At 47.4% G+C, this 21,628-nt stretch overlaps 1 protein-coding gene across 2 annotated transcripts in view; it reads left to right on the top strand.

The window, feature by feature from the left end:
* The window catches only part of TMEM19 (transmembrane protein 19), a 353,906-nt gene that overhangs the window by 161,019 nt on the left and 171,259 nt on the right, over positions 1-21,628 (top strand). For both annotated transcript variants that reach the window (XM_069628253.1, XM_069628252.1), the window contains exon 4: positions 2,145-2,282. In XM_069628253.1, the coding sequence (XP_069484354.1) occupies positions 2,145-2,282 (138 nt within the window). The remainder of the gene's footprint in view (positions 1-2,144; positions 2,283-21,628) is intronic.

The raw sequence follows: 21,628 nt of genomic DNA on the forward strand, positions 1-21,628 counted from the left end.
CTGATGTACGGTGGGTGCGGGTATGTCCCCTTCTGAATGTCCTAAAAGTACTGTGTGCCCTCTCACTTTTGCACTTGGGGTGTGGGGGCGCGTGTCGCGAGTGAGTTCCCGCTCTCTCCTATCTGGGGAGTCTCTATCCTTCCTGATTCTGTTGATTTTGGCTTTAGGGCGTTCCTCTCCTCTCTCGATGCCCAGCAGTCTGGCCTTTGTTTGGGGTCTGGGTAGGGGGGACCGTATTGCTCTCCCTTGCTTCTCTATGTGGGGGGGGGGGTTAACCTTCTCGATTTTGTGTGCGGTGGGTCCCTGGTTTGCCGCAATCTCCCTCTGTTTCTGTTGCTGCAGGGCTTTTTGCTGCGTAGGTTTTGCTTACCCCGTTTGTCAGCTGGGTGCTCCGACGGGCTTTCCTTCGCCTGGGGTGCTGTATCGCACGTGGGTGTCTCCAAGTCCTGTCGGGTTCCGTAGTGCTCTCTTCCCTGCACCCATCACCTTGCTCAGTGTTGCAGTGTTTTTCAGTTTGGGACTTTCGGTTGTATCTTGCAGTGCTTAGGGGGACAGCTTGCAAAGGGTGTCTTATTCTTGTCAGCCCCTTCTGCTCCCACCCTTGTTAGATCGGGGATTGTCCGTCTGCCGAGCTGCTTGTGGGCTCCCTTTTTATGTTTCCCAGGTGCCCTCGGTTCTGCTCCGGTGTCTTCCCATGCCGCCTGCGATGCGTGAAGCTTAGGGGGGCCCAGACGTACCTTGCCCTGGTGAGGGCTATGTTTTGCTCTTGTCCCGGGCTCCGGTCTCCATGAACCCTCTTCACTCCTTTCGTGGGCTCCGTTCTCCCATCTGCGCTTCCGCCCGCTCTCAGTGGCCACCTAAGTCAGGTGGATCGTTGCTCTGCGGCTAGTTCTCGGACAGAAGTAGTTGGCGGCTCACGTAGCAGCTGCTGCTGGTGCCGGGTAGGTGGGCTATTCCCTGCAGCTCGGCTCCCTCCTGCCCTGGGTGCACAGTTCGTGCCCTCTGCTTGCGGCTCCTCCCTAGCTGAGTCTTCGTTGTTCTGTCCTTGTATCCGTGCAGTGGGACTGCCTGCGTGTGAGAGATGTCTCTCCCGTCCGTGCCCATCACCTGGGGATCGTTCCAGTCTGCCTTGTTGCATGCATGCCCTTCACTCAGTCAGCACTGGGCAGGGCCTAGTTCTTGATCTCTGGTGGCCGTGAGCCTTAATACCATGTTTTCCTGCCACCTCTGCACCACAGCGCTTTGCGTCACATCATGCTTTTCCCCACACGGTTCCTAGGGGTATCTCCTCTGCGTTGATGTGCTTGGATTCCGATGTCTTGGGCTTAAATGCTCATTATCTTCTCCGTATTTCTGGAGGGGACGGGAGCTACACGCCTAAGCGGCCATCTTCTCCCGTGCCCCCTAGTGGTCTCCTCATGCTTTTAATGAGTGAAATGCTGACCCGTTTGGTGAGAAAGGAATGTCAAATATATACCCAAGAAAATTGGGTAAAAGTAAGGAAGCGGAATTCAAACCTCCAGTCTAGAAAGACTGAGAAAATTGAAGGACCAAGCCTACAGCCTGGCAAGGAACATGATGTATTTTAAGAACAGTGTCATGTGATTACTAGACCGCACTCAAAACTCTTAAGATTGATTTGGCTATAACAAAACACAACCCTGTTCAACAAGGACATATTGTTTGTGTAATTAGTAACACCTTGCTGACCGTCGCACCAGGCCCAGTCTTTTTTGCCATCCTACCTTCTTGGTTTATCCATGAATAGCATTCTGTTTGTTTTAATTGTGTGTATCAGCCAAGCTGTTTTCTTTCTGCTTTGGCACGAAACCAGATATCTTTACCTTGATACTTTTGTCAACTCCCACTGACTGATTTACAAATGCGTAATTGACCTGTATTGTACTATGTAGAAAGGCTTAAGGATGAAGTTCAATTTCAGTGCAGAAATTGATCTAATATATATGAAACCAGAATGGAATGCCACACTTCTAATGTAATGTGAAGCTTAGCTTGGGAACGCAGTTGATCAACAGGGTCCTATTCGAAGAGCTCCCTGAAGATGGTGATTCTGGCTGTTGTTGCATTACATTTTGTATTCTCGCAATATAGCTCTTATCAATACTCGCTTATTTCTTTTCTAGGACTGATTGTTGGGTTCATCCTCACAGTTGCAAATTACAGCTTTTTTTCAGCGTTGTTAACATTTTTTGCCACATCCTCCATACTCACTAAATGGAAGAGTGATGTAAAGAAGCGCATTGACTCGGAGTACAAGGAAGGTAAGACTAACTGCTTTTTTTCTTTGCTTAGTCGATTTTAGGCGTTCCGTTTTTTCTACCTTGTCTTGACTCTTGCTTTGAATCTGGGCCTCTACCATTGGCGTTCCCAAACTCCATGTATCCGCTCCTGTTAAGACCTTTGAAGTGCATAGGTCCATTGTATGCAGCTTTCTTGTTCAAGTCTTGTGAATCCTTACCAGTTGATAGGCCTCTGTCTTGGATCTCGAGTATGGCTGGATCACTTGAGTTCTGTCTTGTAGTAAAATACATAAATACAGAGTACTATGGCTAAATTTAGATTACAAATTTGTTTTGTCCAAATGCAGTAGTAGTTGATCATCCATGTCTCATGAGCTTTGCTGGTTCTTATGCACCTACAGATTAGATGTTATTTAGGCCTTCAATATAGTAGAGATTGTCCTGACCTGATGGTGTTGGAAAGTCTCAAAGATAAGGAGGCAATCAACAGGCTTCCATTTTTTCATTGTTGCGTATTCAGCAACATTTAAAAGTAGAGTAAAAAAACTAAAACTATGTCACCTGAAACCTGTGAAAGAATGCTGTTCAGAAAACCGTACATGTGATCCTGTCTGCCAGTCACATCAACTCGTGAGACCATAATATTCCGGACTTGATCCTCTTAGTCCCTTTTCTTGCTGTGTGATACAGCTTAACAATCGCTTGCTAAAAACAAGGAACCCTTGAACCACAAGTCAAACATTTGACAAAATAATTAAGCTTGCATTTCCAGCCACTCTAAGGACTCCTTTCTCTGAAATGTCACAAAGATGTCAGTTCTTCTCCAGGAACAGATGCAAAATGTTGTCACCAAATAGAGAGGGCAGTGTAAACCATAACAAAACGTTAACTTTTTAAAACATTTTTTGTTTTTTTGTTACAATAAACATTGTTTTGAATGCGAAATCTGGACAAGCCTGCAGGGGTGTCTGTCTGCTGGATCACGGATTAGAAAATTATGATACGCAAACTCAGGTCTCTTAACTCCCGGTTTTGCTTGATACAGCTCAAAGTTCTCCACAGATACCATTATTCGCCGGCAAAACTGAAACTCTTCTCCCAAGCAAGGATGTTGGCCTAGATGTGGGGGCGGGCTGGAAGGTTAGGGGTTGGCCTAGATGTGGAAGCTGGGTACTTTACATGGTATGGAGCTGCCCCATGCTAGATGGTTATTGGAAAGATGTCTGCACTATCCTCACTGACATGATGGGTGTTGTATTAGACGCCACACCAATGCAATGCCTTTTTCATGTCTTTGAAAACCGTAGGGCAGTGGGCGGAAACTGGTTAATTTGTTTGTTGCTTGCTATGCAATGTTTTCTACCTCATTTGTCAAAGCGCACTGCACCATCAACTGACCAATGGCTGAGGACTGTTGCTTGGGCTAGTGACACCAAGGAGCAATCGGTCGTTTTGCAGGCAGCTTTGAACCGTCCAAAGGACATATGGTCGCCCTTTGTTTGTTTATTTGATAATGCGCACCAAGCCCTTGGGCAGCTGGGGGCAGCAGTACAAGAAGTCTGGTACATACATCCAAGTCCAAGTAAAATACAGTATATAATACAGTAAAACAGTACAGGCAATTGCCAGTAGAGAGAAAAAACATAAATGGAATATCTGATCATATGCATAACATGGATCAGGCTTAACAATACGTAAGTTTAGGGAGCGCCAGCAGCTATAGGCAAACGGGTTCGGAGTGTAAGTTGCGGTGGAGATGTTAAGTACAGTGGTCAGGGTAGTGTGGCAGTGTAGGGGGAAGGAAGGTTATTGGTTGTTAGTGTGAAGCCATTTGAGAGCGTTACTTCTAAATCTGGTTTAAGGTAGTGGGCGTCTGAGGTCAATTCGGAGTCTGTTCCATGATTTAGGGCCTACCTGGCGCGCACTGGCAAAGACACCCTGTCAGACTAAATGTGTCCCTCTAATCACCTCTGCCATACTATCATTGTGTTCTTCACTGTAGTTCCCCCCCCCCCCAACCCCCTGTACTCGTGTACGTGACTTCTGATAATTTGATTGTCACCTCGAAAGCAATGCCTATGTACTGTTTATACACTTTGTGCCAATATGCATGGTTTTATTTTTGCAAATGAATAGTGTAATTTTCTGTGCCAAATGCTACAATAAAGAAAGTTTAAAAAATAAAATTATGATGCAATTTATACACCCTCTGACGAATTGGCCTGCCGCCTGCTCCAACGGCATTACAGACTCTATCCGTGCAAAAAATAAAGGGCCACATTCAGGCACGAGTATCTGGTGCGTCCAACAACATGGCTGAACTCTTCAAAATCTGCAGGGAACTTGCCAATCCTTCGACAGTATCCTCTTGCCCTACTCCTTCTGAAACCCTTTGCAATGCACTTGCCACTCACTTTACCTCCAAAACCCAGGACATACTGAACAGCCGTGTCACACTCTTCTAACCCATCTCCCCCCCCCCTTGCCTCCCCTGATCACTCACCCTTCTCCTTTTCCTCCTTCGCCTCTGTCTCCGGACGAAGTCACCAGAGTTGTCAACTCCATGAAGGGTTCTTCCAAACAGGTTGCCCCTTGCTCATCCAGAACCATCAAGGACAACATTTCCTATCGCCCCTGCTCTCGTTGATCTTTGTAACCACTCCTTTGCTACTGGTTCTTTTCCATCCTCCCTCAAGAACTCACTTTTTTCTCCCCCTCTTTAAAAAAAATTAAAAAAAAGGCAGACCCTTCCTGCCCAGCCAACTATCTCCCCATCTCCCAACACCTCGTTCCTGGGGAAATCGCTTGAGAAGTTGCCCCCTGCCCCAACTTAACTCCCACACTGAACTTGTTGGCAGTCTTCACGACCATCAGTCTGGATTCCAAGCAGCCAGAGGCACAAACTGCTCTTCTGAACACACATGAAGTACTGCTCGTATCCCTTGATTCCAACTCCCCTGCTGTCCTCATCCTCCTTGATCTCTTTTGCATTTGACACAATGAACCACTCCATTCTCATAAAAAGGGTTCACGACACCCTGGGTATCTCGGAGCGGGCACTGGCCAAGTTTACCTTCTTTCTAACTGCCTGCTCTTCCAAAGTCATACTGGGCACCTGCTCCTCCCCTACTTCCTTCTCCACCTGTGGCATCTCCCAGGGCTCTGTTCTTTCCCCTTGGTTCTTTAACATCTACCTTACTGTGCTGGCACTCCTCATTCCCTCCTTCTCCCACAACTTCCAGTGCTATGCTGACGCCACACAACTCTTCAAGCTTCCTACAAACACCTTTGCACCCTCCTTCATCCCAAACTGCCTCTCAGCTATCCAGGCCTGGTGTGCCTCTAATTACCTTTGCCTCAATGGCAGCAAAACTGAGATCCTCCCTATTGGGACCCCGGCACTCAACATCTTCTCTTCACTCTGGTCTTCTTCCATGAGCTCTGCCCCTGCTCCCTCTTCGGAAGCCAGAAACCTCGGTCATCTTCGACTTCTTGCTCTCTTTCCTCCCTCATACTCGGGACATTGCCAAGAAGTCCCTCAGCTCTTCCTTCTGAAAGGAATTCTACCTTTCCTCATCTTCCCCCAGAGACTGTTAGCTGGGCTCTGGTTCTCTCTAAGCTTGACTATTGCAATAGCCTCCTCCTTAATCGACCTTTGTCCACTCTGCAACGCCCTCCAACGAATCTAGAATAGGGCAGTGAAACTTATCCTTGGCCTCAAGCCCAGGGACCGCATCTCTCCTGCCCTACAGTCTTCACTGGCTCTGATCGCAGCACGGATTAAATTCAAATCCCTCTCCATCATCCACAAGTCTTTCTCGTGCCGGAGACCACTCTATCTGCAACTCTTTCCAACCAAACAATCCCCCTCTAGACTCCTGTGCTCCTCTGGCACCAACTCCCTGTTTGTGAAGCTATTTACTAAACTGAGAGCAGGTGGTTGATCGCTTTCCTCAGCAGACTCCCTTCTTTGGAACAGCCTCCCCCTTGGTTTTCAGCAGAACCTCTCTAAGTTCCGGAAAAGCTTCAAGACCTTCCTCTTGGTTCCCTTCCTCTTTCCCCTGCTAATCGCACAGTAGCTTGACTGGTGTGCACGGGCCCTTATGCATCCTCGGGGCCCTGACCTCCCACATCTGATCATCCCAGCTGCTGTCTATCCACTGCACTTGCCTCGACTCACCCTCCAACACTGCAGGTTGCACTTTCTTCAAAGCACTTTACCTGCTGCTCTCCACGAGCATACCCCTCTCCCCTCTGCACTTGAATGTTCTAAACACTCACAAGGCATAGTAGGTTTGTCTTCCCCCTCCCCATTCTCTAGTTGTATTGAATTAGTTAACATTGTTGTAATTACATAATTACATTACTGGTGAACTGGCCTACAGGGAAATCGGGAGATTTCCTGGTAGGTCTCAGAAACCCATAGTGCCCAGGCATACCCTGCTTCACATACACACTTCCCTCTTCGTTCATCCCTCTGCCACATCCCCTTTGAAATGTTCTCGTGGGACAACCCTAAGTCCTAGTCTTGAGTGCTTGGGCTCGCTTGCGCTGTCCAACATGAGCTATTTTAAAAAAAATAATAATAATTCCAATGCTACTTTTGGTTTCCAGCCCAACCCTGGAGTTACTTTTCTTAAGTCACTTCCTATTCTCATTTATGTTCCTATGGCTGTAAGAGTCTCTCAGGCCAAGATTGTTAGTTGTATCTGTATTAAAAAGCATAAATCTAGCATAAATAACAGTGCATTGAAGGGACTAGTAGCCTGAAACACCATATATTCATGGGCGTAAGCAAAAGAGGGTGATCATTGTTGTATTGTGTAGTACCTCACAGAGTTAACCTCTGTAGAACTGATTATGCTTGGTTGCTCTTTCCTAATAGAACTGTATGATATGGGTAGAACATGGGGGGGGGGGGGTATAGTGGCAGTTGGAAGGGGGACGGCAAGGAGGGCGCTGCAGGGCTTTCTGCTACTCTGTAAAGTTGGTTGTTTCCGCCATAGTGAGCCTTGTCCTCAATACCTCGCATTTGGTGACAAGGGAGCACTTGGTGACAACCCTGAGGCCATTAACAGGATCAACACCACAGGAGGTATTGTGTGTGGACCCGAATCAATTCAGGGACGGAAGGAGAGGTGGTTCCGGGTAATGGTGCAGTTACATTCTTGGGAAGGATTATAGTATCTGGCAGTTTTGGAGAGAAGCCACAAGGGACCTCGGAATAAGATCCATACGTGTGCATGGAAAATAAGGCAAGGTATTGCCTGGCAATGCAGTCTACACAGAGAAGAGGATTAGAGTAAAGGACCTGCATGCGCACTCAAGCACATTGTTTTTGAAGTTCAACACAGTGTTGCCTGGTAACAGTAAGATGCTAGGCCGAAGTGGGGAAGGGGATTGTGGGAGTGGAGTGCATTAGCCACTCTGCATTGGAGCACAGTGCCAGTTAGGAAAAGGTTCTTGAACATAAAGGAGAAAAGGAGCTGATACAGCCACATAACACGTTGACTGTATAACCATGCAATCCATCACTGTCCATCCACCTATTTTGTGTTTTTGTCCTATCCCATGGGAACTGGCTATTCCTTGGGTGGAATTGAAAGAATACTGGAGGAACTATTCAAGTGCTGTGGATCATGAAGGGCTGACAGCAGAGAAAGTACTGTTCTATCAGGTACAGAAGTATAAAGTATAAAGGAAATTTAGAGAAAGATCACCTTTGCCTGACACCGAAAGAGGCAGTTGGGACATGAATGCATAAGGGTTGGCATTGAACTTTAACAAAAGTGGCGATAAATTGATTGAGGAAGCAAAATGTAGGGCAGACTGCAGAAGAATGTATGCCCTACGGAGGAGGCTAGAGCAATAGTAATCCTTGGTAAAGTTGGGGGATGTATGGTGCGCTGGAAGAATGAAGGAAAGCACTGGAGCAGCTTCTGTAGGAACCAGCTGCTTGAATTTGTATGGTGAGATGTCTCCTCTCGCAATGAACGCAATATGAGATGCTTCATAATTCCTGTGTAGCGTTGTGTTCGAAGCTGCTGAAGGAATAGCACTACTAATTGGAGTGCCTGAGCTACAGCATCCGAAACCTTCTAGCAAGTTACTTGGGAGATGCCAGGGCTATGAAATGGAACACTGATATAAACTGTTGCACAGGGTTACTTGTCAGTCATGTTCTATTTAATTCTGGTTCACTGTTTAGTTATTGTATTCGGTTTTACTATAAGGAGAGGTGTTGTATTGTGTAGCATATCAAAGGGTTAACATCTGTAGGATATTATGGTTATCCTTAGTTTTTCTATCCCTATTGAACTGTATGATGCAGGTGGAACCTGGGAGAAGATGATGGCGGCAGTTGGAAAGAAGACGGCAAGGGCTGTGCTTCAAGGTTGTGTGTTAACCCAATAAACTTGGTTGTCTCCTCCACAGCAAATCTTGCCCTCAATACCTTCCATTGCTTGCCTCTCTTTTCTAGAATCAAGTCTTCTCTAGTCAAAGTCTGTAAAATCTATATTTCTGCAAGCTTGGAGGAGCTTCTTCTGCTTGCCTAAAACTTAATCTCCACCATTGCTGCCTGCTAGATGTATTGAAGTTTAATGTTCTTAAACCTAGAATCTACTGACCAGTCGGCTGCTCATTATGTTCTCCAGGCAAACTCCTACTTGGAGTATTTTAGATGTAATGGCGACTTTCAGGAACCAACATACCCAAGATGCTGGAGTCTCCAAAGTAAAACTCTCTGTTGGGACTGCTGTGAGGAGATACTCCTGCCAATTCACTTGTATACCCTCTGCAGCTGTCTCATTAGCTTTTAGGTAATGTACCATGCAGCTGCTTGGGGCGATCTGGAAAAGCCAGGGTCGATGTGGATCTTGAATTTTTTCTGTTTTGGAAAATATGGAGAGCACTCTCTAAAGCCTCACATCAGATGCTCTGCACCACAAATGTAGGTATTGCATTTTGATCAACTTGCAGAATAAACCGCTCTTCAAGATACACAACATCTGTCTAAAATGGATCCCAGTTTTGAAGCAGTTGCCTAAAAATCCACTCATTCAACTAACTTACAATTGCTGGAGCATGAGGTACCTGGCGTAGTCTCCTAGAACTTTCGATAACCCCAGAATATATCCTGCTATCACTGCTATATCCCCTCCAAGGAAAGTATGTCCTTCATTTGATCAATACCAGACTGCTGAAATGTTGTCCATGTTGAGTTGGTAGCAACAGATTACATGGTTCTTAGCCAGGGATTTCATTGTAAATGTTTACTACGAGCAGCAAACAATTTATATGCAGGCCTAGGTCCCATGGGAAGCATTTCCTGACTGTAGAAACTGAGCCGCCGTGGGCTCCTAAGCCTGACCTGCTAACATCTTAAGACGCTATCTGGAGAAGAGCAGGATATTGTTCTCCAGTCCATGCTCTCCACTCTTATTTTTTTGTGGCAGTTATACTTTGCATCTGTGATCTGCCCCCTGGAGGTGGCAATTTCTGAGCTTTTGAAGAGCATAATAACAAAACTGACCTGAAAGATGGGCATTATTAGGACGAGTGAAGTCTTTTGACCCTCACTGGTTTTCTGAGTGAAAACACATCTTTCTCAGAGGATTTCTTTGTGGTGCAATATTTTTCTTATGGAAGTTTGAGGGAAAGGGTCCACTGACGATTGTGTTTTTTTTCTTCTTCTTCCTCCCATTTCAATAGAAGGCCCACATTTTGGGGCAGGGATACTGCAATGTGTCATTAGCCTTTCTGGTGTCATCTAGATACAGAAATGTGTATGCTACACTCTGAGGGCTAATGCATCTTGCTTCATAAACTTTGTGAAACACTATGGTGCAGGTTAACTCAACAGCTGGCTCGCAAACTACCAGAATCTAAATTCCGTTGAAATTGCAGGAAACTGGGATGTGGATTGAAGATGGGAACTGTAGGGTTATGTGACGAACCAAGGGAATTCATCCCTTTTCCCCAAATGGAGGTATGGGGCCCTCCCCATGAGGTTAGAGAGTTGAGTCCGCTCCGCAATACCCAACGCACGGTCCTCAAGAAGTTGTGCTGCACTGTATGGGCAGCCATGTGCTGCGGGCCCTCACTGCGTTTCACTGCAACCTTTTTGGGCTTGGTCCGGTGGGTGGCCCCGGACTGCATCAACAGGTGGATTTACTGTGGGCACTCGGGGACAATTTGAAACATTTTGCCCTTCATAGCTAACACTTCATATTGAAAACCCGGTGGGCCACGAGATATCAGCCCGCTGGGTGTCTTGCAGGCTACTGCTACCCGAAACCTAGTGCGAATCCAATGGAAGCAGAAGTGCGCTGCAGCACCGGACACTCGGGTGCCTGACAGGACACCATACCGGAAAAGAAACAGAAGGAAAGATATTTGGGTGGTGTAAATCATTGCAAAGCTGGGAGCCTGCAGACGTGTCGCGCAGCGGCAAAATATAATCTCTGAACCCAAGGCAGGCTGGATTCAATATTACACTGTCTAGTGCTGACTTTTCGTGGCGTAGGTGTGGCCCCCGTCTCCAACAGGCTGCCCCTGACTCCCACATGAACCCTCTGGACCCGATTTAAAGCAGGATTCTAGCCCCAACTGGACGCTGCAGCGCATATTTTGGGGACAATAACACAGGCAAGACGCTGATTGGCATCGAGTGCGTCCATCCCATCACCTGAGACCACCCCAGGTGCTTGATGTGGAGCCCGGCGGTGCCTGTCCATTGTTCTAGTCTGCACATATTGAGTACAGGTGTGGGCCTGTGGCGGTGACCAACCCTGTGCCGGAGTGCATTACCTCAATGCAGGGATGCCGGGTAAGATATCCTGAGCCCATCCAGACACCCCGAACCTGTGTGGTGGGAGGCATAGGGGTGTGGGAACAGCAGTGCACTGCTCAGTACCCACCCTTTGTTGATACAGTGTGATCCTGCCTGGGCTCCCAATAAGGCACTTGCAATCTGCTTTTATTTACCCAAAGCACACAGCTATATCTGACTTCACCACTGGGGGTAAAACGGCACTGCAAGCTGCTGCTGGAATAACCATTGTGATTAGAGACACCCTGTGAACCCTGGTGTGGGTCTGTGAACCCAGTGGGGAAGAATATTAGAAGCCCTACACAACATTGGAACAACCACCTAAACACAGTGTTTATACCATATTGCATAACTGGTGGTAGTTCCTTCCTGGCCACTTTTGCACCATGGTCAAGGACCAGTCGAAAAAGACATCCCCACACAGAGTAAGATGGAACTGTACGCGACAAAACTCACCACTGCCCCTATTGACAAAACACCACAATCTGACACCTCAGTAACAGAGGAACCCTTCTCTCTGAAAGATGTAATGACTGCTATAGCTAACCCCCGCTCCTCTATGGAAAAAAGAAAATGGACAGCATTACCGCAGAGATTTCCTTTCTCCGACATAATCTGCAGAAGGTATCCTCCCGTACGGGGGAGCTCAGAGGGGTGAAGCAGCAGCTCTCGCAAGTAATGACTCGCCTTAAGACCATGGAGGCCTGTATTGATGAGGGGGAGGGCAGATCGTGACGCAACATGCACATTTTGGGACTCCCCAAGAAAGCGGGACCCAGCATGGAACTTTTTCTGGAACAGTGGCTGGTGGATGTTTTTGCACCTAAAGTCTTTATCAAAAATCTTTTCCGTGGAGAGGGCTCATTGCATGCCATCTGGAAAAGAGCCATCCTGGGCGCACCGTTGCGGACGGTTATAGCCAAACTGTTAAACTATAGGGACAGGGATGCACTGCTCCAAATGGCCCATGTGAAGGGGTCAGTTACATATACCGGATCTCAGGGCGACTTTTTTCCGGATTACACTCAGGAGGTGCAGCGAGCCAGACAATCATTTGAACAACTGAAAAGGTGTTTATACTCCAGGAATGTGAAATACCGGCTATTGTTTCCAGCCCAACTGGAGATCTATCATAACAGCACCACAGTTCACTTCACTGACCCACAGGAGGCCTGGAAATGGGCTGAACGACATTTTTGATGGTGATTGGGGACTGGAGCCGAAAGGGGTGAGTGGTAGATCCTGCTCCTGGCCTGACCAAGCCCCCCTGGAGAGACAACCGGGACTGCCGGATCGAGACGAACCGGAACCTGTAGCAGACCCCTGAAATCAATAACCCAGGTACATACGGAACGATTCATGACTGTGGCTATCCAACAGTGGTTGTCGACCAATTGGCTTTCTATCGCCCAGCAATGAACGGACCACGGCGCTGCCGCAGCATTGGCTCCTATTGTGAAGCTCTGACAGACCCCCGCCCCCTGCTGTTTAATTGTTTACCAACACCATTTGATATTGTTACCCACAACCTCCAGGTTGATTTTCGGGGCATGATGTGTTCTAAGTTGGTGCTGACGGCACTTTCCTTTGGCTGCCAGGACCTGTTGGGGCGACAGGTGCTTCGAGTTGGGACTGAGTATGGGGGGTTGGGGGGTTTGGAGGAGGGGATGTTTTTTCCTTTTGTTCAATATTTAGTTTTGGTTACAGTTTTGGGATGGGAGGGCAGGCTTACTGCTAGGAAACTGGGGTTGTTTTTTCGTATTGTTTAGTTCTAATGGTCACACTGCCACTGTTTAGGTCTGATGGTCACATGGCTTCAATGGTAGACAAGGCGAGGGGCATGGCACACATGGGAGGAAACGCAATGGCTCAAGGGGCATGCGGGACTCCTACCGGGGTGGAGAGTTCTAGATTCACAGTATATCCTCCAAACTATGCAATACACTACTGGGATACTCATGGCATGTAACTGGGAAATATCTCTGACTTGGAACGTCAATGGACTGGGCTCCAGTATCAAACGGAGACTCGTACTCAATTCCTCAATCGACACTCACTCAACATCACTCTCCTAACAGAAACTCACCAAGTTGGAACCCAATGAAAGTTCTTTAGGAGGTCCAACGACTCGCTGACATACCACGCAGGATTCTCTAGGGGGGCAAGAGGCATGATGATCCTTCTACATAAGAGGGTACCGTTCCACCTGAAGGAGGTACGTGCTGACCCACTGGGCCGATATGTCGTAGTAATTTGGGAACTGTGGGGAAGCAGTTGGGGCATCCTCACAGTGTACGCACCACCACTTAGGACAGATCTCCTAAATGAACTTCAGGCAACAATACTTGGCGGACAGGTAGATTTGTGGGTTCTAGATGGGGACTTTAATGAGGTCATGTAGATACATAGGGATAGCTTGTGCACGAGCAAGAGAAACCCAGACACCCCAACTAAACTACAATAATTTGTTAAGGCACTTGGGCTGGTGGATACATGGAGGACGTTGCATGAAGCGGAATCCGGGTTCTCATTCTATTCCAATGCACACAGATCACTTTCAAGGTTAGACTACTTCTTCATCCCTCAGAACATGGCACACCGGTTGGTGTCTGCTGTGTTTTTAGAAAGAGGCTTCTTGTACCACTCCCCCCCCCCCCCCCCCCTGCTTATAGCAGTAAAGAATGGGCTTATTAAACCCAACACAACCTGGCGTATGAACGCATACTACCTGGAAATGCCTGAGATAATGGAGGGCATATCCAAAAAAAGGTTGAGTATTTCCCCCTGAATGAGGGATCCGTTGACAGCCCGACCGCGCTATGGGAGGCCTACAAGACAGTACTCTGGGGGGAGGCCTTTTCTCTGGTGTCGGCTCACCGCCAATAACATACCCAGGAAATGGTGGAAGCCGAGGAACAAGTGTCTAAGAAAGAGGAGCAGTTCCTCAAATCAGAATCCCAAGCCTCACAAGAAGGCCCTAGTCACAGCACAGGAGGTCCTAAGAAACATGGCCTTAGATAAAGCGATGGCCGCCCACTGATCCGTTCGCAGCCAGTGATGAGACTGGGGACAAGGCCTGCATGACCCTAGCTTGGCTGGAAAGGCATGACAGAAACCAGGGACAGGTATGGGCCATTTTGGCGGATGGACAGGAATTACTAACAGAAGACTCGGATATTGCTGAGGCATTCGCCACATTCTATGAAAAACTCTATTCCTCCCAGGTGAGGTCAACGGAGACGGGTGGGGGCCCCAAAGTGCCTAGACTCTATCGAAATCCCCAGTCTCTCTGAGCAGCAGAAAAAGGAACTAGAGACTGAGATATCTGTGGAAGAGGTGGCGACCACACTGTCTCAACTCCAATCAGGGAAAACCCTGGCACCCAACGGCTTTCCGATAGAAACCTGGAAGCGACTAGGAGAAACAGTGAAGAGAAACATGCACCCAATGTTCCTACAGAGCAAGGAGGAAGGGCAACTCCCCTCAGACCTTCGAAAGACATTCATACTAGCCATCCCCAAGCCCGGGAAACCTCCAGAACGTTGCGCCTCCTATAGGCCAATATCATTAATTAATGGGGGAAGCCAAGGTTCTGGCACAGATCCTAGCGAACAAACTACTTGGAGTAGTAGGGTCCCTTGTCCACCCGGACCAATGCAGGTTCATGCCCTGCAGATCCACCAGGATGAATCTATGCAGGGTACAGTTAGCCATTGACATGGCCTTGGCAATTCCGGACCCACTAGCACTCTTGGCTGGGGACTTCGAAAAAGCATTAGATTCAGTGGATTTGGATGATCTGTGGGACATAATTGGCCGGGTGGGAATCTGGAACTGTTTTATGTCCTGGGTTAAAGTACACTGACTCCCCTGAAGCAGTGGTGCGAGTGAATGGGGTGTCGTATAGGACATTCACACTGGGACGGGGGGAACCAGACAAGGCTGTCCCTTTCCCTCCTATTTATCCTGGCTATCGAACCATTGTCACTATGACTCAAAACGGATGGGGACTGGACAGGATTCTCATGGCCATAGGGGGTGTGCAGGGGAGGACCGAGTCTCACTCAATGCTGATGACCTTCTCGTCTATCTTAGCAATCCTATTACTCCTGCCCGGTGGTGTTCTCGTGGAATACCAACATTTCGTGGGGCTCCAAGTTGACAAACGAAAAACGGTTTTCATCCCACTCCAGGGAAGGGACGCCGCAATTCCCAAACCATGCCCATACTCTCTCAATCCTAGGCTTTGACTACCTCAGTATACATATCAGCCCTGACCTAGATGACTTCCTCCAGCGTAACCTACAACCGATAATAGAGATTTTCTGCCGATGTGGTCCACGGCAGTCCCCTGCCACTGATGGGTAAAGCTGCCCTAGTCAAAATGTTGACACTCAAGATTTCTTCAAGCTTTCCATACGTCCTTCAAAATGCCCCATTCCCCATATCCAACACAATCTTCATATCTATAGACAACATCCTTCACAGGTTGTTATGGGGAGGGACACAACCTTGCGTTGCCCTCTAAACACTGCAGCGCTCGGTTTGGGTTGGGGGGTATTGGTCTCCCATGTCTCCGTACATACTACTGGGCAGCACAAACAGTGGTGGTGAATGAATGGCTTCATGTGGAACTTGTGCTCCCACTCATCGGGCCCAGGTTAAAAGAATATGCCCGAACACACCCCCTTCAGATAGTATATCGGCCATCCTTTTGTGGTCCCCATAGAGTGAGAATGACACTTCACATTCGCCAAGCCTGGGTGGGATACAAACACTAGCTCAACCCCTGTGAAACAATAGGCATCTTCCCAAAGTCTGGAAAATGGGGCACTTTACAACTTGGGAAAGGCATTGGATATGCACGCTAGCAGACGTGGTACAGGATGGGCACCTCCTACACTTTGAGGCTCTGCAAGGGAAATATGGGATCCCACCCAGTGGTTCTTATAGGCACCTCCAATTAACTCATGCCCTTAACGCCCAGTTCCCTGACCTGGTAGAGGTTCCCAAATGCTCCCCGCTCAAGACCAACATTCTCCCAGATCGAATCCCAGCCAAGGTCACTTCCACGCTATACCAGGTGCTCATCGCTTTCAGAGCCCAAGAACTGCCCCGACTAAAAGGTAAATGGGAAAGGGACCCGAGCCCACTAGAATCTGAGGAATGGGTGGAAACACTAATTTTCCCAAGAGAAATCGGAATAGATGCCATGCTAAGACTGATGCAATTCAAAATATTACATCGGACATACTACTCCTGTGCAGCGATGGCACGATGGGGGCACGGCAAACAACGGGGAATGCTTGAGATGCGAAAGACAGGGGGTACCTTCTTCCTCATGGTGTGAAGCTGTGACGTAATCCAGCACTTCTGGGGAAGATGCATGCGCAAGATCTCTGAGATGCTGGGGTCCCCTGTTACACAAGACCCAAAACTGATACTAATGGGTATATGGTGGGAGGTAGACTTTACCAAGTATGAGAAGACATTTCTGGCTGTGGCACTGGGATTGGGGAAGAGGCAAACTGCCGCAACATGGGGTGCTGAGGACAAACTGAATCTAGCCCGTTGGGCCAGTGAGATTGAAAGATGTGCGGCCCTGGAAAAACAAATCTACAATGCCAAGGGGATGCCCTGGGAAGTTCCATAAGGTTTGGGGCAAATGGGAGGAGACTGTAATACCTGCAGAGGGTAGACCTGGAAAGCCGAACTGCTCCATAATGCATTACGTGACCCATGTGCAGATACACCGCCCCCTCTCTGGAGCCGACCTGAAACACTTGGGTGCTTGCAAACACAGCTTTACTTACTGTAATGGACTAATCATGCTATGTGACCTTTTGTTGTAATGTAACTCTTTTATTGAAAATAATAAATAAAGTTATCAAAATGAAAGAATAGCCAGTTGTTGTAGGTACGTCTTTTGGTCAGAGTAAAATACAGTCATTTTGTTGACTTTTGAGGGAGGACAAACGCCAGCTAATCAAGAGTCTGTAGCACATTGAATCACAGAGATTGACTCTTGGACAGGTTGTAAATTTAAGAGAGTCAGATTGAATGTTTTGATTAGTTATCAACTCCTTCGTCAAGGGCCACCCCTGGGGACCGCGGCAGAGGAAGCGAAATCGCGGCCAACATTTCTTGATCTGTGATAAGAGCCGGGTTTATGCAGGTGGTTGACAGCACTGTCGCCTGCAATGCTAAGATTCATTGACGATGAGCAATAGGTGAAATAGATGCAAAAGGTAATAGCTGTCATCACATATGGAGCCGAGGCCCTTCTAGCCCTAAGATGGGACGTCTGGAACCATTGCGAAGCCTATTTTTGGCGAAAGATCCTACGCCTACCAAATTCACTACCTTTGGAACTTATAAGAATGGAATTAAGACTGCAATCCATTTCTTCAATTACAACGTGGAAATCATTATCACTCTATAGAAAGTGCATTTTAGACAATCCGCCTGTGCCATTCAGAATTCTAGCAAAGCCAGGCGTTTTCAGTTGTGACTCAATTCTTCAAGACTGGAAAAAGAGCTGTGAAGAAACTTTAAAACACCTGGCAATTTCCGATGACACTCTGAAAAATAATCCAGAAAAGGCTAAAAGAATATATCGGGAAAAAGATTGGGAGGAAACTCAGGAAAAGAAATTAGCACGTGATCTATGTCATAACATCATCTGGGAAAGCAAAGTCCTGAATCTGCTACCGCCATATCTGATGAAATTTCCCTCTCAGCACTATCGAGATCTGCTTATGCGCTGTAGATTTAACATCTGGCAGTCGAGAGAAATAAGGTGGCGTAGAAGGCAAAGTGACAAATCACTAGCATACTGTAGATTCTGCAGACAGAAGGGCCAACTGGAAACTATAAGGCATGTTATGCTAACTTGTCCGAACCTGAAATTGATTCGTCTGATGTATATGGGAAATTATACGAGTCTGATCACGGAGGAGAATGAAGAAGAGTATTGGGAAAGGCTCATCACAGCTGAGAAAGTGGGCCGTACCTTGGACGCATTGAAATTTGTTGAATCTTTGAACCTGGAGTGGGAGGAGAGAGAGTCTGAGGTGGACGCCTCCTAAACAGCTGGTGACTCTGGCCTAGGGGTGATCATTTAGAGACCTTTTGAACTCTACCCTATTTTTGGGGGGTCTCCACCTCCTTGAGGAGGGATTGCTAAAGGAATGTTAAAGGTTTAACTTTGTCTAACCAATAAAACAAAAAAAAAAAAATAGGTGAAATAGATGCTATCCAGGGGTTAAAGTTATGTTGCACTGCAGAATATATCCCAGAGGCAAGCAGGCTATGGTACAGCGCTACTCTAGTCCACATTGTAAACCACACTCCAGCTCTGGCATGTCAAATTAAAAGCAGACTTACCTTGTTTGTTCCGTGCATGACCAGAGGAACACTCCTGTGTCAACATCCCAGGAACTGCAGAAAATAGAGCATGGACCGCCATGCGACAGCATGGACTGCACAGGCTGCTGTAACCAACTCAATCCAACTCTGCTCCGCGGTCAGAATGGGTTTTTAACCCCAGGCTCCTCCTTCGTGAAACGCTGCAGAAAGTGAAAAAAACACCCCAGACTGCTGTAACCAACGCAATCCAATTTGGAATTATTAGTTGGAAGTGCGTCACATTGCAAGTCACAAGGAGCCTTTGGAAGTATCCCTTTGTTATGTGACCAGGCTAGTAGCCTGGACTTGTTAAGTGGGGAGGTAACTGCTCTTCAAGGGGTGGGAGGCCTACCAGGGAGTAATCTATTGCTAGTCCTACGCCTGAGGTGACAGTTGAGGGCCCCTTTCCTGCCCCCTTCCCCCATTGTCTTGTGGCAGTCCACACCTACTCCACTACAGGATGTGTGGTAGTCTTTCCCACTTTGTTTTGTTTTCAGAGAGCGTAATCTGATCCTGCAATCCATTAGAAAGTGCCTCAAAAGAATGCTGCGCCAGCTCTACACTCAAGAGCGGAGCACCATTTCAACCCATCAAGGCTGCAGATGACATCCAGACATAAAAGAAACCGCGACCCCTGAAGGCACCACCAACCTCGACAAACAGCAGAGAGAGGAGGTGCGCCCGTGTATGAACACGGTCCCCCAAGACTGCCAGGAAACAAAGGGGAAAGAAAACCCTCACTCCCCTAGATTGTACCTTGAACTCCATGCTGGAGGAACACGAATTGGAACATTGCCTGTGAAGTGAATGGTGCAGAGTTAAAGGAGGGTGTCTGAGCATTGATGGAGTGGAGAGGGGCAGCAGTAGAGTTGAGCAGTAGTAAAAACAGGTGGTAACAGTGTGTAGAATGGAGTATCGGCATCAAAGAGTAGGAAGTAGCATCCAAGGGTGGAGTTTTAGTGAGACATCCAAGGGACAGGCAGTAGGAGGGAAGAGTACAAGGAGGGGTGGATATTGGAGGAGAGTAGTGAGGAATTTGGAGAGGAAATGCAGAGAGTGTGATGGATTCCATTGGCTGGCTCCCCTCGCCTGAGTGCTAATCAGATGGCTAGGAACGTGGGCTTGAACCACCGATACAAGCCTGCATTCCAAGCCGCTTGATTGGCCGGCTCCCCTGCCGCCATCTTTCCCCACCCTCCGTCCCATTTTATTCTATTACCCCCCAAACCCTCTACTTACCTTATTTCAAGCGGCAGCAGTTGCTGCTTCTGCATCCGCTCCTTCCCTTCGCCTCTCGAAGGCTGCCATTGAAAGGGAGGGGCCCCCTCTTCCCTTTTCATGGAAGCCAGCTTAGAAGAGGGCTGTCCTTCCTACAGCGAGACACTGCGCATGTCCTGTTGTCGGAAGAAAAATCCTTCTTTTTTATTTTTTTAAAGCACCCCAGGTTTCCACTTTGCTAACCTGGGGTGCTAATGGCCTTCATCCCCCCGTTCCAGCCCCTGGAAAGGAGGATAATGGCCAGCAGCCCTTGTTATCAGCCTGTGCTTCGCTTGAGCCGATTATCTGGGCTGCCGGCTGTTATTCCCCGTTCCAGCCCCTGGTACGGGGGATGAACGCCACAATAGAGCGTTTGTAAGGCACCATTAATGGTTCCGATAGAACATGAACGACTTGGTTAGAGTAGGGCAGTTTAGATCACCTCTACTGTAAGCCAGCTTGTCGACAGAGGGGGGGTCAATATTCTGTAGCAGTAACCTGTAAGGATGTCTGGGTTAGGGAGGAGCTTCGTAATGAGAGAAAGAGACAATCCTAAGGCCGATTAAAGTCTCCATAAGAACCCTTGAACTGCCTCAGAGACTTGGTGATTGTGCCATCTGTGACATTTAGCTCATCCTTGACATTGTTTTCTTACTATTTTTGTTTCATTCCGGTAGGTTTTTAAATACTCAATCACTGGTCCAGACATTATCAAAATACAAGCAGCACATAATTACTATTTTGCTAAGAATCGGTTATTTGAGAGGTCTGATTTTGAGGCCTGATAGGGTGAATTAAGTTTAAAAACCTCCATTAATGGCTGTGTGTCTACTAGCTCACACTTTGTTTTCTTGTGTCATTTTTACACTGCTGATTTTGTTGCAATTTTATGTATAAAGTTAGTTAATCCTCTTGCTTTGTTTTTCACTGATAAATGAAATCTTTGAGAGTCCAGTTCAACCTTTAACTGCACCAAAAAGTGGCCCTTCCATTACTTTGTTACCCAGTTAAATATCAAACTGATTGTGTACCTTGCACCCCAAAACCCCCATCTTTTAAGACCAAATGGGCCTCAGAGATTTCTTAATTTTAAACACTGACCTTTTACCTTTACAGCAAACTCAAAATTCATCGGCCTGAAAAATTGCCTTGTGCAGAAGCCAATCTCCTTCGCTCACCTATACCCATGGTTGTCGTCAATTTGTTGGCTTGAGAGGTTGTGTGGCCCAGCTCCATTCAGACCCAGAAAGGGTGCTTTCTTTTTAGTAAATGCTGTTGGCCAACAGTGTTGGTGAGGGAGGAGGTTGGCACACGCTTAAACAGTTAAATGGCACTGTCTTAATTAAATGGGATTGGAGAATGAAGCAAAATCAAATATTTGATTGACAAACTAAGAAGTTTGACGAATAAAAGATTACCTTAATACTTTCAAAAGCCAACTGGGGTAAAAATGTCAAGTTGCAAACTACTTTCTAGCCAGTCACTGGCCCCCTCAATTCTCCACATACACACAATTTCTCACATACCAAGAGTTGCACTTGCCAATGGTAAGTGAGGTTAAGGACGGCCGTAGGTTAAATTGTCAGATATAGGAAACCGTGGTCTGCCTTGAATTGTATGCCAGTTGCAGTACTGGGCTGGTTTAAAGGAAAGCCCTGGCAAAGGAAGTACTTTTTGGTGAAATTGGATGGCCTTGCCCTGCCTGTGTGGGTGTGGAATCCTGCTGATCTTCTCTCTCAAAGAGAGCTCTGCTAGCCAGATAATACATTGGCAGACTCTAGCTGGGCTCGGTCTACTGACCTACCAAAAGCTGCAATATTGCAGCTGCAGAGCCAATGACTGAACTTCTGCAAGCCAGTTAGAGCCCTTC

The sequence above is a fragment of the Ambystoma mexicanum genome, chromosome 12 (assembly GCF_040938575.1).
Source record: "Ambystoma mexicanum isolate Mex_15411 chromosome 12, UKY_AmexF1_1, whole genome shotgun sequence".
Taxonomy (NCBI): Eukaryota; Metazoa; Chordata; class Amphibia; order Caudata; family Ambystomatidae; genus Ambystoma; species Ambystoma mexicanum.